The following is a 17,951-nucleotide window of genomic DNA, read 5'->3' as shown; positions in this document are numbered from 1 at the left end:
AATATTTGGGTGTTTGAATCAGCAATTTCATTTTGATCTATCAAATAACTGAAGGACACAGTAATATTTCAGTAGTGAAATGAGATTTACTGGATTAACAGAAAATGTGCAATATGCATCAAAACGAAATTAGACAGGTGCATAAATTTGGGCACCCCAACAGAAAAATCCCATCAATATTTAGTAGAGCCTCCTTTAGCAGAAATAACAGCCTCTAGACGCTTCCTATAGCCTGTAATGAGTGTCTGGATTCTGGATGAATGTATTTTGGACCATTCCTCCTTACAAAACATCTCCAGTTCAGTTAGGTTTGATGGTTGCCGAGCATGGACAGCCCGCTTCAAATCACCCCGCAGATGTTCAGTGATATTCAGGTCTGGGGACTGGGATGGCCATTCCAGAACATTGTACTTGTTCCTCTGCATAACGGCCAGAGGAGATTTTGAGCAGTGTTTTGGGTCGTTGTCTTGTTGAAATATCCAGCCCCGGCGTAACTTCAACTTTGTGACTGATTCCTCAACATTATTCTCAAGAATCTGCTGATATTGAGTGGAATCCATGCGACCCTCAACTTTAACCAGATTCCCAGTACCGGCACTGGCCACACAACCCCACAGCATGATGGGACCTCCACCAAATTTTACTGTGGGTAGCAAGTGTTTTTCATGCATAACGCCCCTTGTTATGACCAAATAACTCAATCTTTGTTTCATCAGTCCACAGCACCTTATTCCAAAATGAAGCTGGCTCGTCCAAATGTGTGTTTGCATACCTCAAGCGACTCCGTTTGTGGCGTGTGTGCAGAAAAGGCTTCTTTCGCATCACTCTCCCATACAGCTTCTCCTTGTGCAAAGTGCGCTGAGTTGTTGAACGATGCACAGTGACACCATCTGCAGCAAGTTGATGTTGTAGGTCTTTGGAGGTGGTCTGTGGGCTGTTTTTGACCGTTCTCACCATCCTTCGCCTTTGCCTCTCCAATATTTTATGTGGCCTGCCACTTCTGGCCTTAACAAGAACTGTGCCTGTGGTCCTCCATTTCCTCACTATGTTCCTCACAGTGGACGCTGACAGCTTATATTTCTGCGATAACTTTTTGTAGCCTCCCCCTAAACCATAATGTGGAACAATCGTTTTTTTCAGGTCATTTGAGAGTTGTTTTGAGGCCCCCATGTTGCCACTCTTCAGAGGAGAGTCAAAGAGAACAACAACTTTCAATTGGCCGCCTTAAATACCTTTTCTCATGATTGGATGCACCTGTCTATGAAGTTCAAGGCTTAATGAGCTCACCAAACCAACTGTGTGTTCCAATTAATCAGTGCTAAGTAGTTACAGGTATTCAAATCAACAAAATGACAAGGGTGCCCAAATTTATGCACCTGTCTAATTTCGTTTTGATGCATATTGCACATTTTCTGTTAATCCGATAAACCTCATTTCACTACTGAAATATTACTGTGTCCTTCAGTTATTTGATAGATCAAAATGAAATTGCTGATCCAAACACCCAAATATTTATAAATGAAAATCATGGAAATTGTCAGGGGTTCCTAAACTTTTGCATACAACTGTATATGTAACTTTACTAAACTGTGAACACAAAGCCTTTTTATTATAATAAAGCTATAAACAGACTGCATGTTGTATTATTAAACTAAACAGGTAAACACAGGACAGCTGTGACTTCATTACACAGTTATCAAACTATTACTTCATTTTTAAAACACAGGAAATGAAACTTACTGTTACTGAAAGTTAACTGAATATATCTGATTATGTTAGCGGACCGTGTCTAAATAAAGTTTCTGTTTCTGTTAATAAGAACCAATAATAACATAAATATAATAAAAACCAAACAAACAGATTTAAATGGGCTTTGCTTTATTATTGTTCCATTACTTTACTTTATTTCTGACATTACACTGTTTATCTTAAAGATTATAAACTTTTATTACTAAATGAAACTAGTTACACGAGTCTTTAAAATACAATTAGCGTTCAGTGGATCGATATTTCTAATATTTATTGTTCCATTACTTCATTATTACTGACGTTACACAGTGTAAATGTATCTGTACGCGGTAATTAAATTACACACATCATATGCAACGTTTGTGTCTTTACTAACGTGTTAATACGTAAAATGGGTCGAAAGTAACGTCATTATTATTATTAAACTATAACAGGAAGAGGTAAACTTAACTTTTACACATTTGACCTTAAAACGTTGTTTAACTGAAAAGGTTTAAAATGCTTAACTGTGACCTTACTGTGAAATAGATTATAACTTTATTATTAAACGACGTGCTGTGATTATTTTATACTTAGAGCATCTTATTAAACACCAACAACTTCATAATTATCAAACTAAAACAGCTCAAATGTAACTTAATATAAAACCGGCTGTATTAAATTTGATTACCGCTAAATTATTATTATGATCGAAGTTACACGTAACTTTAATTCACTGATGTTATTGTCTTAATAGATCAGGTGACTCACCACCTGGCTGTGGGACTGGACTCCACCCCTCTGTGCTGCCCTGTAACACATAACAAACACACACTGTTACTAACTCAGCTGTGACAATCAATCCATAACTAATATCAAACTCTGATTTTACTTTCTTTACATTTTCTAGACAAACCAGTAAATGGAGAAAATAATCAGCAGATTAATCAATAAAGAAAACGACTGCCGGCTAATGAAAGCGTGACTTTTCTACGAATTCACGTCAGAATGATTGTTGTTTTACTTCATAACGTGACCGTGTTGCCACTTCTTCTACGGACACACGAGCTTCCCTGTGTGGGATCAATAAAGTTCATCTGATCCTGCAGAATCGACTCAGCCGAAGGCGGTGCGACTCGGAGACGATTCCTGTCCACTCGGGATCGCCACCAAACGCCTGACGCGGCGTTTCACTCGTCAGAGGACGCACAGACGGACGCGTGACATACTTTACAGGTGTGGTGAACACCTGTAAAGTATGTTTTCAATACAGGACGTTTTGTTTTGTTTCTATTTTAAGATTAAAAGCGCGCGCACACCTCGCCTCCAGCACACCAAACGTGCTCGGCCACCTCGCCTTCACCTTTCCTGTTTCCATACGTGCAACTCATTGATCTGTCATGTGACCAATCAATCACAGCCTACACGCTAAAAATCACTGGGTTAAAAGTGTACCCAGTCTGGGTCAATACAGCGCCGACCCGTTAATGATATTTTGACTAAAATATATTTATTTTGACTCAGTACTGGACACGACGTAGGTTTGACCTTCAAACTAGTTTTACTAAACGATGGGAATCACGTTATTAACGATCAGTGACAGATCGTTAAGTTTAACCTGTTGGTTCTGAGTAACGGTATCCAGGTACTGTGTTGGTGATATATTAAGCGAGTTTTAGTGAGGATACAAAACATTACAATAATACTTTTCTTCAAAAATACCATTTACAAAATATATAGTTACTCTCAGTCGATACAGAAACTGCAAGAGAAATATCAAATATGTCAAATATCAAACATCTTTTCACAATATTCTTTAGCAGATGAACTCTTCTATCTGAAAAGGTTGAAAATGTCTCAGTTCTGTCTTTCCACCTCATTATTCACACCAATCTTTCACAGTATATTCAAATCCCTTCCATCACTTAACACTTACTAACAACCCAAACTGTTTTCAAAGTCCGCCTGCGTTTGAACGTAACGCATCCCTCCGTGATTCACAACTGTTCTAAAACATTCCTGTTATTTGAGAACAAATACGATCCAGTGGACGGAAACGGCTTCCTGTCTAACTCCTCTTTTAACCCTCGCGGGCTTAAAGTTGTTTTTAAGAGTAACGCTGATTTACAAAACTGCCTCTGAGGGCAGAATTCCCACCAGCAGGTGAGAAACAGCAGCTCGTTGCACTGTGAGGCCAGAGACGTAACCGACTGGTTACTCGCACGCCTGCGTCATTTTTAGTCGAATCAAAGTCCTGTTAATGACGCAACTCTGTTACGGTCAAACGGGACAAATATTATTATTTACCCGTGTTCAGTTTACCAAGTGGCGTTCCTCGTCACGCGGACGCACCGACTATTATTAGAAGTTAGCAGCTCATTATTTGATTTACAGCGTTATCTGTAGGGACATCCCGGTCCCCGATTCTGATCCCTTAATACTGAGTCGAATCCGATACTTACATTTACCTCAGTGTTGATAAATATGTATCTGATACTAAATCTCTCACACCTTATTTTTCATGAGCTACTTGATCCAAATACTGAAGGTCCCGGTTCAAAAATATTAAGTCGACTAGCTTAAATTATTTAAATCCGACAACAGCAGAGTTTTATTTTGGCCTGCCGTGAAAGATCGTGGAAATGTCTTCATGTAAACTATGAAAGTGAAGACTTCAGCTTTCATCGGGGGGCCAAATATTTTTGTCGGAGGGCCAAATTTGCCCCACGGGCCACTATTTGCCTACCACCGTCTTGTACTGTGTATCCACAGGTGGAAAGTACTGCACCGCGGTCGTATTTCAGCATAGCGGCACTTTAATTGCACATTTCCATTTTGCGAAACTTCATACTTTTACTCCACTTTACTTTAATATAAATGTTGCACTTTTTACTGCAATATTAGTATTGGAAATATTAGTACTTTGCTTATTTTAAAGTATAATAAGCTCATAAAATCTGATCCTTAACAGTAGTTAAAACTACCATGAAGTAGTTTGCACCGCCAAAGTAATTCTTCATGCTTTTACTCTTTTGATGCGTGAGTAGATTCTTCCAGTTCAGCTGCTGCTGCTGACTTCCTGCTAACTAACTAACTGTCTGTTAACACTTTACTTTTACACCCCGATTCAGCATTTAGAAGCAGCATGTAAACGTTTGATAATATCATTTGGTTTATAACACAATATAATGTAGTTGCACGCAGATATAAGGACATTTTATGTGTTAATAATGTACAGTGAAAGTATCAGCTGTAAAAGTACACAAGTATTATCAGCTTCACGTGGTTAAAGTGCAGTAAAATGTCTCCTGTGACTGATTCTGTCTGACATTATTAGATTATTAATACTGAAGCATCAACGTTAGAGCAGCATTTTACTGTTGGAGCTGCTCTGGAGCTAGTTTTAACTGCTTTATATACAGTTAGCTAGTTTTAACTGTTTTATATACAGTTAGCTAGTTTTAACTAGTTTATATAGTTAGCTAGTTTTAACTAGTTTATATAGTTAGCTAGTTTTAACCGCTTTATATACAGTTAGCTAGTTTTAACCGCTTTATATACAGTTAGCTAGTTTTAACTGTTTTATATACTGTTAGCTAGTTTTAACTGCTTTATATACAGTTAGCTAGTTTTAACTAGTTTATATAGTTAGCTAGTTTTAACTAGTTTATATAGTTAGCTAGTTTTAACCGCTTTATATACAGTTAGCTAGTTTTAACCGCTTTATATACAGTTAGCTAGTTTTAACCGTTTTATATACAGTTAGCTAGTTTTAACTGCTTTATATACTGTTAGCTAGTTTTAACTGTTTTATATACAGTTAGCTAGTTTTAACTAGTTTATATAGTTAGCTAGTTTTAACTAGTTTATATAGTTAGCTAGTTTTAACCGCTTTATATACAGTTAGCTAGTTTTAACCGCTTTATATACAGTTAGCTAGTTTTAACTGCTTTATATACAGTTAGCTAGTTTTAACTGTTTTATATACAGTTAGCTAGTTTTAACTAGTTTATATAGTTAGCTAGTTTTAACTGCTTTATATACAGTTAGCTAGTTTTAACTAGTTTATATAGTTAGCTAGTTTTAACCGCTTTATATACAGTTAGCTAGTTTTAACTGCTTTATATACAGTTAGCTAGTTTTAACTGTTTTATATACAGTTAGCTAGTTTTAACTAGTTTATATAGTTAGCTAGTTTTAACTGCTTTATATACAGTTAGCTAGTTTTAACTAGTTTATATAGTTAGCTAGTTTTAACCGCTTTATATACAGTTAGCTAGTTTTAACTAGTTTATATAGTTAGCTAGTTTGAACTGCTTTATATACAGTTAGCTAGTTTTAACTGCTTTATATACAGTTAGCTAGTTTTAACTAGTTTATATAGTTAGCTAGTTTTAACTGCTTTATATACAGTTAGCTAGTTTTAACTAGTTTATATAGTTAGCTAGTTTTAACCGCTTTATATACAGTTAGCTAGTTTTAACTAGTTTATATAGTTAGCTAGTTTGAACTGCTTTATATACAGTTAGCTAGTTTTAACTGCTTTATATAAAGTTAGCTAGTTTTAACTAGTTTATATAGTTAGCTAGTTTTAACTGCTTTATATACAGTTAGCTAGTTTTAACTAGTTTATATAGTTAGCTAGTTTTAACTAGTTTATATAGTTAGCTAGTTTTAACTGCTTTATATACAGTTAGCTAGTTTTAACTAGTTTATATAGTTAGCTAGTTTTAACTGCTTTATATACAGTTAGCTAGTTTTAACTAGTTTATATAGTTAGCTAGTTTTAACTGCTTTATATACAGTTAGCTAGTTTTAACTGCTTTATATAGTTAGCTAGTTTCAACTACTTTATATACAGTTAGCTAATTTTAACTACTTTATATACTGTTAAACTAGCTAACTGTATATAAAGTAGTTAAAACTAGTTAACTGCTTTATATATATATAGTATTTCTGATTCTGAGTATTTCTGATTCTGATTCTGATTATATACAGTTAGCTAGTTTTAACTAGTTTATATAGTTAGCTAGTTTTAACTACTTTATATACAGTTAGCTAGTTTAACTGCTTTACACACAGTTAGCTAGTTTTAACTACTTTAAATACTGTTAACTAGTTTTAACTACTTTATATACAGTTAGCTAGTTTCAACTACTTTATATAAAGTTAGCTAGTTTTAACTAGTTTATACAGTTAACTAGTTTTAACTACTTTATATACAGTTAGCTAGTTTTAACTACTTTATATACTGTTAAACTAGCTAACTGTATATAAAGTAGTTAAAACTAGTTAACTGCTTTATATACAGTTAGCTAGTTTTAACTAGTTTATATAGTTAGCTAGTTTTAACTGCTTTATATACAGTTAGCTAGTTTTAACTAGTTTATATAGTTAGCTAGTTTTAACTGCTTTATATACAGTTAGCTAGTTTTAACTAGTTTATATAGTTAGCTAGTTTTAACTACTTTATATACAGTTAGCTAGTTTTAACTAGTTTATATAAAGTTAGCTAGTTTTAACTGCTTTATATACAGTTAGCTAGTTTTAACTACTTTATATACTGTTAAACTAGCTAACTGTATATAAAGTAGTTAAAACTAGTTAACTGCTTTATATACAGTTAGCTAGTTTTAACTGCTTTATATACAGTTAGCTAGTTTTAACTACTTTATATACAGTTAGCTAGTTTCAACTACTTTATATAAAGTTAGCTAGTTTTAACTAGTTTATACAGTTAACTAGTTTTAACTACTTTATATACAGTTAGCTAGTTTTAACTTCTTTATATACAGTTAGCTAGTTTCAACAACTTTATATAAAGTTAGCTAGTTTTAACTAGTTTATACAGTTAACTAGTTTTAACTACTTTATAGACAGTTAGCTAGTTTTAACTAGTTTATATACAGTTAGCTAGTTTAACTGCTTTATATACGGTTAGCTACTTTTAACTAGTTTATATAGTTAGCTACTTATAACTAGTTTATATACAGATAGCTAGTTTTAACTACTTTATATACAGTTAGCTAGTTTTAACTACTTTATATACAGTTAGCTAGTTTTAACTGCTTTATATACTGCTAGCTAATTTTAACTACTTTATATACTGCTAGCTAGTTTTAACGACTTTATATACGGTTAGCTAGTTTTAACTGCTTTATACACAGTTAGCTAGTTTGAACTAGTTTATATAGTTAGCTACTTTTAACTAGTTTATATACAGTTAGCTAGTTTTAACTGCTTTATATACAGTTAGCTAGTTTAGTCCAGTGGTTCCCAACCTAGGGGTCGGTTCCTCCAAAGGGTCACCAGGTAAACCTGAGGGGCCGTGAGATGATTGATGGGAGAGGAAAGAAGGAAAAACAGTTCTGATACAGAAACCTGTTGTTGTTTCCGGACTTTTCTCAAATGTTAGTTTTTTAGTGAAATATTTGATCATTTGGCCAGTCATTGAAATGAAACCATGTGAGAAGTTTAGAGAATAAATGTCTCTCTGATGCAACTGATAACTTAAAAGCATCTAAAAAACAAGAAGGAGACACAACTACACACTGATTTTATAAAAGAGCTCACAAGACAGGAAGGTTGGAAACCACTGGTTCAATCTTTAATGAGATGTTGTATTTTCTAAGTTTATTATATGTTTGTATCTTAGTAACTAGTCAAATAAATGTTTTGAAAAAAAGTACAATATTTTCACTTAAAGGTAGTGGAAGTATTAAGTAGCAGAAAATGGAAATACTCAAGTAAAGTACAAGTACCTCAAAAAGTACTTCCCAGCTAAGAGAAAGAGAAAGCAAATGAAACTGCAGTCGTGTGTAAACAGAGAGAGATCCTGCCAGGTTATATCATGAGCCTGACCTCTATGACTAACTCCATGTGTCGCCGATGAAAACGACGCTTTTAGAGTTGATCTGGCGAATCTTATTAAAACAGATCTGCTCTTTTAAAAAGCAGCAGTGTCTCCGTACCGTCCGCGGCCCGCGGTGTGCAGCCGCCGCCGGTTGATCGGAGCGATTGCTCCCCGGGTGGGACGCGAAGTTGTCTGGATAAACTTCCATCGGCATCACATGCCGCTGCACAGGCCCCGAAAAGCGAAGAAATGAAGCTAAAATGGAGGGGTTTCGCGGCGAGAGCCGCCAACTGCTTCAGCTGCGGGAGTTTAAATACTGAAAAGTGGGGGTTTTTTGTTTTGTTTCGGCGGTGAAATAAATGTTTTATAACCTTCTTATTACCCCGCTATGGCCGTCTGAACCTCCCCTTATAAATGCACCGGAGCTGCCTCGGTTCGTCCCCCCCCCTCCACCTCCTCCTCCTCCCCCACACACACACACACACACCACGGTGAACTCTTCTGTTTCTCGGGATCGTCGGGGTCTTAAAGTGTTTTTCGGCGTTGGTAAAATCATCCAAAGCGACCCTCACGCGTCCGACATTGCTCCGTCTGAGGCTGCGAGACGTTACCGAGAACAAGTGGATAACGTTAGCTGTAGCCGCTAATGCTAACCCCGCTGCTAGCTGCTCCGGCTAACGCGAGCAGCCACGCTGATAACTTACATCAAACACACATTATAGCGTCGTCGGCGGCGCCGGGGAGGAGAAACACAGTGGAAATAAAGAAATCCGCACAGGAGTAGTCCCCAAAAGACGCCATCTTTCTAAATTGTGACACCGAGCGAGGCGTCGGTGGGTCTAAGTTATCTCGGCCCCTTGTCCTCCAGAATATCAACTCCTAGAATAAGAAACACACACAGCTAAAACACACAGAAACACAGAGCAAACACCGCTGAACGCAGCTGAACACCGGCCGCCAGCTCTCACACCTGCCCGCAAACACGCGCAGACACACGGATGCAGGCGGAGAGCTGCACGCAGGTGAAGTTTGACAACAGAGAAAATTAAAGTTATGAAATTAAAAAAAGCCCCAATGTGCACTTACTCAGCAGCAGTCCTCCTCTAGATTAATTAAATATATATCTATAAGAAGCCGATCCGCGATGGAATAACAGCGTATAAACAGTCCGGCTGACTCCTTCCCGCAGAGCTTTTATTTTGTTGCTGTATTTTATATTTAGTTTTAGTAAATTTGTGTAAAAACAGAGAAACTGAAGCTACAAAACAAGAAGAACTCTTCTTCAATCTCATTCAGCTCAGCCTCAGCACAGCACAGATCCCTGCGCTCCGGAGCTGGAGGAAGGGGCACAAAAACTACTTCCACGTCCAACTGACGCTCGTTTATCCGCGACAAAGCGTTTGATATTTGCACGTGTTGTTGTTAAAGTTCGTTAAATCGGACCGATCAGCGACGCGAGACGCGGAGAAAAGGTGTTCGAAAAGCGGACTGCTTTTTGTGTCGGTGCGGCGAATTTATTTCACTTTGCCTAAGGAACGGAGGTGCTGCGACTCCCATTGCCTAGGGAAAAAACCCGGATGTAAACTCAGTGAAACTCTATGGAGAGAAAGTCGGCACACACACACACACACACACACACACACTCACACACACACTCCATGCAACTCAGCGGAGCAATATCAAAGGTTGTGTATGTTTCTTCTCTGCTTCGGCTTCATGGATCCGGATCCAGGACCGGGCCGTCTGACCTCAGCCTGCCGCTGCTCAGGCCCCATGTTCGGCTGCTCGCTGCTGGAGCTGCCGCACTGTTGCACTTTGAGGAGGAGGAGGTGGAGGAGGAGGAGGAGGAGGAGGAGGAGACAGGTGGCGCGGCCTTTTCATCGCTGCCTCGGTGTCTAGCTTATCAATAAATCCAGCAGTGGAGGAATGTAACTAAGTACAAGTCAAATGTGTTATTTAAACTCACGAGAGCAAACAGCAAAAAGACACAGAGGAATTACTTTCAGCTACTTTACTTGAGTATTTCCACTTTGTGCTACTTTAGACTGCTGTGTACATATAATACAAATATTAGTAATGATTGTCGATATGTCAATGAAATAAACAAACATGTTACAACATTTTATGATTAAAAACATCTGATAACATATATATATATATATATATATATATATATATATATATATATATATATATATATATATATATATACATACATATATATATATATGTATGTATAGTTGTGATGTGGTAGTCTTTGTGTTTGTCTAATCACCCAACACTTTCTATATTACACACAGTCATTTGATCCGCTGTTAATATATAAATATTGATTAGTGCAGCTTTAAACAACAAGGCTACTGAGCTAGCTCTGTTAGCATTAGTCCAAACTTAACAGACCCTGAGCAGGAGCTGACTGATCCAGCTGCTTCTGTGCAGCCCCGCAGCTGGGGCCCCCTGCTGGCCACTCCGGCGATCTGCCACCATGTGAGAACTTAGAACCAGAACCAGAACCAGAAACACTTTATTGCAAAAAAAGCAAACAATACAATACACTATAAAAACTATAAAAACAGAAAATAAATGAAGTACCAGGTGGGTTTACCGGCTGATGATGATAATACAGTATAATAATACAATGTAATAATATAAGTAATAAGCAGTGGTGCATGTACTGTCGAGTTAAGTGCAGCTTATTGAGATTATTAAGATATTGCACAGCAGTAATGGAGGTATGAATAATATCAATAAATAGGAAAAACTAACATGGGAAAACTGAATATTGCACAGCAGTAATACACAGAATATTGCACATATATACATAAATAATCATGTATTTTATTTGGGAAGGTATTCCAGTTATTTTAACCCATTTATCTCTACCCCACAGGTGAGTGGACATGTGAGTTTGACTCCTTCACTGATGAAGGAGGTGACACTATGACGTTTATCAAGCTGCTGCACTTTCTTTTTTTTTTAAGTATTCCTTTTGCCTTTCTGGATGAAAGACGACAGGAAGTGAGAGGAGCGAGAGAGGCGGGGACCGACATGCAGCAGATTGTCCCCAGCTGGACTCAAACTGGGTTCACCGCTCGACCGCCAGGACATCCCAACTGCTCGTACTCTCAGTACAAAGCAGGAGTTTAGCGTTCCTCGGCGCCCGGGCCGGGCCGCCGCTGCCTCCTGGGTTCACTGGAGCTTCTGGTCATTGTGTCACTTTCAGCTTTGATAACTGAGATCATTTTATCGAGGACAAAAGCAACTTTATTTTCACAACACAACTGTAGCAGCAGCGTTAACAAAGAGCTTCTTACACGGAGAAGGAAGATACTAAAAAACTACATTTAGACAAACAGAAACAGACTTTCACCTCTTTAGTCTCTTCAAACACAGGTGACCTAAGTTCAGCTGGAGATACCAGAGTTTCCAAAGATGCTTTTGGGGAAATATGTGTTTTGTGGGGTAAATGGGAATAAATGGATTTTTAAAGGCAGAAATGGGAAACTTTAAGGGGAAAACCAAGAGTTTAAGACGTTAAAGGAACCACTGAAGCACGAAAACAGTTAAAGGAGACGAACACAACGAGGAACCTCAGAAACTGATAATGAATCCTTTTTTAAAAAGATGCTGCTTAAAGCGACCAGCAGGCTCAGCTGTGTGTGTGTGTGTCCGTCTGTTTCTACAGGGATCAATAAAGTTATACTGCATTGAACGAGTTTGTCTTGTTTTGCCTGTCCTGCCTGACTTGGAGATCCGTCATCTCCCTCTTTCCTCTGACGAGAAGCTTTTAGCTTTAGTGTTTTTACCTGTATGTGAGGACCGAGCGAACAGTCAAGTCAGCTTTATTGATAAAGTCACAAATCAAACGCGCATCAAAGGGTTTTACAGTCTGTAGGCTGCAGCATGACTTCCTGTCCGTAGACCTTCGATTCAAATGAGAAAAACCTCCCCAAAAAACAGCGGTGGAAGAAGTGCTCACATCCGTTACTGCAGTAAAAGTACTAATACCACATTCAACTGCAAGTAACAGTCCTGCATTTAAAACCTCACTGCAGTAAAAGTATAATCAGCTAAAGTTACTTAAAGTCGTCCCTGTGCAGTAAAACGCTTCCTGTCAGTGTTTATTATATCTGATGTTTCTGGATTCATATTCCTGCTGCATTCATGTGTGTGTTGCATTTTACTGCTGCAGATGTTTCAGGTCGAGCTCATTTTAACTGCTTTATATGCTGTTGGGCAGTTTAATCTGCAGCAATGCATCATGGTCTATAAGGTCATCACGTGTTTGCGGCGTCGCCGTCCTGTGAGAACCACGTATCTCTACAAAGTCTTCCTGAGCTCAGAGAAACAGCCTGTTTTCAGCTCTGTGACGATGCGTTTCCCAGCTGATCCGAGGGGGGGTTAAAGAGTTTATTCAGCTTCAGGAGGAGGAGAGTTTCCTCAGCACGTGAAGGAAACTCTTCATCCTTCAGCTCGTCACAGACACCTGGAGATACGAGGTTTCCACCGGACAGGAAGGGGATGAAACACTGATCTGTGAAGTAACTGAAGCCGTCGGACAAACGCAGGGAAAAGTCCAGTAACAGAAAGGAGGAAACGTCAGCGAGAGCAGCAGACGAGGGATCCATCTCCCAGGACAGGAAGTAGATGTCGTACAGAAAAGACTAAAACAACAGAATGACATCATGTATTTATTTCTCTGTTTTATTGTCAAATACAGTGAGTGCATTGATCCGGCTCCATGAAGGGAAACAACCTGCTGGATCAGGAATCAGGCTTCAACACGTCACGCTGCGTTCATTATTTTACTCCACAGTCCATATGAATGAATGAACGAATGGTTTTATTTGTGTGTCTGGTATGATCCATCCCTTTTATTCAGATACATTAATCAACGACATACACACACATCACTTCCCAGGAGATCGCCAGCTATGGAAAATAAGTAAAAATACGTACAGCCTCACAAATAGGTATAATTATATACTAATATATAAAAATAACCCAAACAAACAAAACCTACATTTCTGCGTCAGTCCACACAGTGTATCTGACTCAGTTCATCAATAGTCGGCAATCGATATAGTAGAATACGAGGATTTTTATCTATCAACTTATTTTCTCCTCCTGTTCGATGCTTTAGAAACATATTCAGAAAACTAGAAAAGGTATTAAAGCTCCATCTTCAGTTCTAATCAAATCTGAATGTGGAACATGAATTCCTTAAAACCACGTTTGTTGTAAATCATGATATTAAAAAAACCCCGACAAAAATAATAAAAATTGTACAATATTCAGATAATATTCAGACTTCTTTCAGCATTATAGTTATTGATGCATTAATGTGTTCATCACTTTCATGTTGCAGCTGGTGAAGGTGGAGCTGATTTTAATGACTTTATATTCTGCCGGGCAGCTTCTTCTAGAATAATACACGATCATTTATTTGTTAATTATATTTTAATAATCTGAATCTGCAAAAGTAACTAATGTTGTCAAATAAACGTAGTAAGTAAAAAGCTCAATAGAGGCTTCCAAACTGTAGTGGGGTCGAAGTGTAAAGTAGCATAATGTTGCGTGTACATCAAGCCGGGAACCAGGAGTAGGACCCAAATGCAGACACAGGAGCAGCGCTGAGCAGTTGAGTGATATTTATTGAACAAAAGGTACAATGCTTACGGATGGTGAGGCAGGTAAAAGTCAAATTTGTTTACCTAACAGGTAAACAAATCCAAAGGAAGGCAGAAAAGTCCAAACAACGGGCAAATCCAGGAAACCCCCCCCCCATGCTCGAACCCACCAGGAGCCCAAAACACTGGGACGCTTCACACGAGGTCCAAAGAGACAAGGCAAGCACACGGACTAAATACACTCAGGTGAAGGGAGACAACGAGACACAGGTGAGACTCATCAGGGCGGAGCAAACAATCACAACTGGCACAAAGACAGGAAGCGAAACTACCAGACACATGAGGGGGAAAGAGAATTTCAAAATAAAACAGGAAATACTATACATAAACCCTCAAATCATGACAGCATAAAATGTAAATACCAAAGTAAAGTACAAGTACCTCACAATAGTACAGTACTTGAGTAAATGTACTTAGTTACTTCCCACCACTGTATGAATGTCTGGACATAAATATTCTGTATATTCTCACCACAGTGATGTCGTTGTAAATCATAAGAATTCAGATGATTTCTGTGTCACCGCTGGTTCAAACTACACGATCGGAAATGTGAGGAGTGTCGTGGGCAGAGAGACAACGTGAATTCATTTGTCATAGAGAAAATAAAAAGTACTGTTGTCCTCTACATACGAGGTCCGAGTCGGGTAGCAGAGATGCTGCTGCAGTCAGATCCAGATCCTGGTTTCAGCACAAAAACACAGTTACACATATGACGACACGTGTGATATCAGATTCATCAGTTACAGTCCCCCACACAGGTGTTTCCACTTGTGTCACCTGCTTGGACCTTGTCTCAGGACTGCGTTTGATTGACAGCTCCCTCACTCTCCTGTGCAGCTAAGCCCCGCCCCCCTTAGTTACTGTTGCTACCTGCCAATCTTTCCGTTCCCACACAGCTCATACACACACACACACACACACACACACATACACGTACGTACATATACTCAGCTTCCAGCGATGACGGTGGCAGATTTAACATCAAAATTAATTCCTGAAACAATGATTGTGTATTGATTGTGCTTTAAAGTCGGTGGCTTTGTGGTCTGAAGCTTTTTCTGTTGTTGGACACAGTGGCTGAAAGGAGCCAGTAGAGGGAGATACAGTACAGGTGAACAGATCGGCCCTTCACATGCAAACTCATCTGCTGCTCATTGCAACATGCTGCAGAGATTATAACGTCTCTGCTGATCGCTGCTGCTGATCATTAATCATTACTGTTATTGCTATTAAACGTTAGAATCCTTTCTGTTCGTGTAGTGCAGTGTTTCCCAAACAGGGGTACATGCAGAGGAAAGTAACCAAGTACTGTACTTAAGTACAGTTTTGAGGTACTTGTACTGTACTTGAGTATTTCCATTTTACTTTATACTTCAACTACCGGTCAGAGGGAACTGTTGTGGCCTACTTGTTACATTTATTTTATAACTTTAGTAACTTGTTAGTTTGCAGACACGGATAACTGATATAAAATGTAAATCAAAAAGAATGTATTGTTATTAAAAGGTTAAGATACAATAAGATAAAAATGTATTGTTACAAGCTGCCGAGCAGAATATAAAGTCATTAAAATCAGCTCCACCTTCACCAGCTGCAGCACGAAAGTGATAATAATAATATAATATATATTATTCTGAAATGAGTGCTTTAAATTTTAATTTAAGTATATTTTGATGCTAATACTTTTGTACCTTTTTAACACATGACTTTTAACACGAGTATTTCTACACTGTGGTTTTGCTACTTTTACTGAAGTAAAAGCTCTGAGTGCTTCCTGCACCATGTACATGTGGGCAAAATACGCCCACACATTCGAGTTTAGTGTGAAAATAAACACTTTCAAACAAACTGTATTAACGTTGATCTTTAGTGTATTTATTTTCACACACCTCCGCCAACCCGAGTCACCTTAACGTGCTGCGACTGACATCGTCTGAGTTGAAATATCTAAATAAAGTAATGGATAAATAATTGACACATGCAGTTTAAAAACCCCATTCACAGGAACACATTTGGAGCATGACAGGTGGTGCTGAGGAAGGTGTTGAGCTCAGCTGACAAGGAACCAGCGTTGCAGTAAGCTACGTACCTACCAATCCACCATCTGCCTTTATCTGATAGCTGACAGCAAAGACAGGCAGGAAAAGTGGGGGAGAATCCCCAGCTGGACTCCAACCAGGCGATATTTAGAGTGCTTTCTAAAAGTTAAACTAGTTCATATAGGCGTAGGATCGCGGTCTGGACACCGGCCTGGTGTGCAGGCGTTGTCACCTGGAGTGGTGGCCCTCCCGGGGTCAGGAGATCATCTCTGTCTGGGTCGCAGTTTGAGTTATGAAATGAGAAATAAGTACATTTCTGAGCAGTTTTATTAACACATCTACTTTGTCAGCAGCAGTCCGTCTCCCAGCGTCCTCTAATGACGAAATAAAACCGACGAATCGGAATGGTTTGGTCGAACCTGTTCCCCACATCAGAAAACGTGCTGAGCTGCAGGTGTGATGGCGCTGACCTGGAGAAGGGAGGGGTCAGTGTGTCTCTCCTGCAGGTGTAGCTGCACCTGTACGGACGAATACTGACGACAAAAAGGTCTGAACGGCTCCTTCCTACCTCCAGGCCGTGGTCAAACCCTGAGTCGCTCATCTCGCTCAGACTCTTCTCTGCTCCGGATCCACAGTGGTGGAATAAACTCTGGACCACTGACGTCAGGACCGCAGAGTCACTGCACATCTTCTACCGTAAACCGTCTCTGAGCACTTGTTCTGCAGCGCTGAACAGGCTTTTAGTTATTTGTTTTAAAGCTCCAGCGTGTCACGTTCAGGAGCAGCTGTCGGCAGAAATATAATATTCATAAAGTGTGTTTTCATCAGTGTTTAATCACCTGAAAATAAGAATCGTTGTGTTTTCGCTACCTTAGAATCAGCCTTTATATCTACAGAGGGAGCGGGTCCCCTTCCACGGAGGCCGCCATGTTGCACCGCCATGTTTCTACAGTAGCCCAGAACGGACAAACCAAACACCGGCTCTAGAGAGGGCCTTTGGTGTTTTTCACGAGTTTCGTGGCCACCGCAGTTTCTCCTGCACGCTTGGAAGGGGAGGGCGAGGCGAGCGGTGTTCACATGGTTGCAAACTGCAGTTTCAGCGCTAGATGCCACTAAACCCTCCACGCTGGACCTTTAAAGGGACGCAATGTAGACGTCTACCTGAAGTCTGAATATTAGTTTGATCTAAGTCCCGAGTCAGAAACCGGCCTCTGGTCTAAATGTTTGTGTTTCTGATCATTGGAGGCTTTTTGTTGGTAGAAACTTCAGTCACATACTTCCTTTTACATTAAATCTTCTTTTTTTTTTCCCAGGAAGGAACTTCCCCCAGGCAGTGCTGAGTCTGGACCAATCAGCTCGCTCCGTCCTGTGACTGACAGCTGTGCGTGGTGAGTCATGTGAGCCCGGTCCTTTAACCCAATCAGAGAGCAGTGAATCCATCATCTGATGGATAATAACTTCCTGGCCTCATTAGAGACCCGTAACGACGTTAATGTCCCCGCGCTCTCCTCAGATCTGTGTGTTGATTAGTTTTCAAGTTGCGTCTGCTCTCCTTTGAAGAGGAGATCTGGCTTTTTACTCTCAGGAGCTTCTTCTCAGATGTAAGATCGCATCTGAACTGAAACACATTAAACCAATCAG

The 17,951-nt window shown here is 39.1% G+C and overlaps 1 protein-coding gene across 6 annotated transcripts in view; it reads right to left on the bottom strand.

The window, feature by feature from the left end:
• The window catches only part of phf21ab (PHD finger protein 21Ab), a 43,571-nt gene extending 33,324 nt beyond the window's left edge, over window positions 1-10,247 (bottom strand). For 4 of the 6 annotated variants that reach the window (XM_044192267.1, XM_044192263.1, XM_044192264.1 and 1 more), the window contains exons 1-2: window positions 10,229-10,247; window positions 2,500-2,539 (exon numbers count right to left, since the gene is read on the bottom strand). In XM_044192267.1, the coding sequence (XP_044048202.1) occupies window positions 2,500-2,539; window positions 10,229-10,241 (53 nt within the window). In that variant the 5' untranslated portion in view covers window positions 10,242-10,247. Of the gene's footprint in view, window positions 1-2,499; window positions 2,540-10,228 lie in introns of those variants that run through there. The other 2 variants (XM_044192265.1, XM_044192266.1) reach the window with 1 other exon arrangement.
• Between the last annotated feature and the right edge of the window lie 7,704 nt (window positions 10,248-17,951).

The sequence above is a fragment of the Siniperca chuatsi genome, linkage group LG4, assembly GCF_020085105.1.
Source record: "Siniperca chuatsi isolate FFG_IHB_CAS linkage group LG4, ASM2008510v1, whole genome shotgun sequence".
Classification (NCBI taxonomy): Eukaryota; Metazoa; Chordata; class Actinopteri; order Centrarchiformes; family Sinipercidae; genus Siniperca; species Siniperca chuatsi.
The sequence above is the reverse complement of the archived record's forward strand: the minus strand, read 5'-3'. Positions and strand labels throughout refer to the sequence as shown.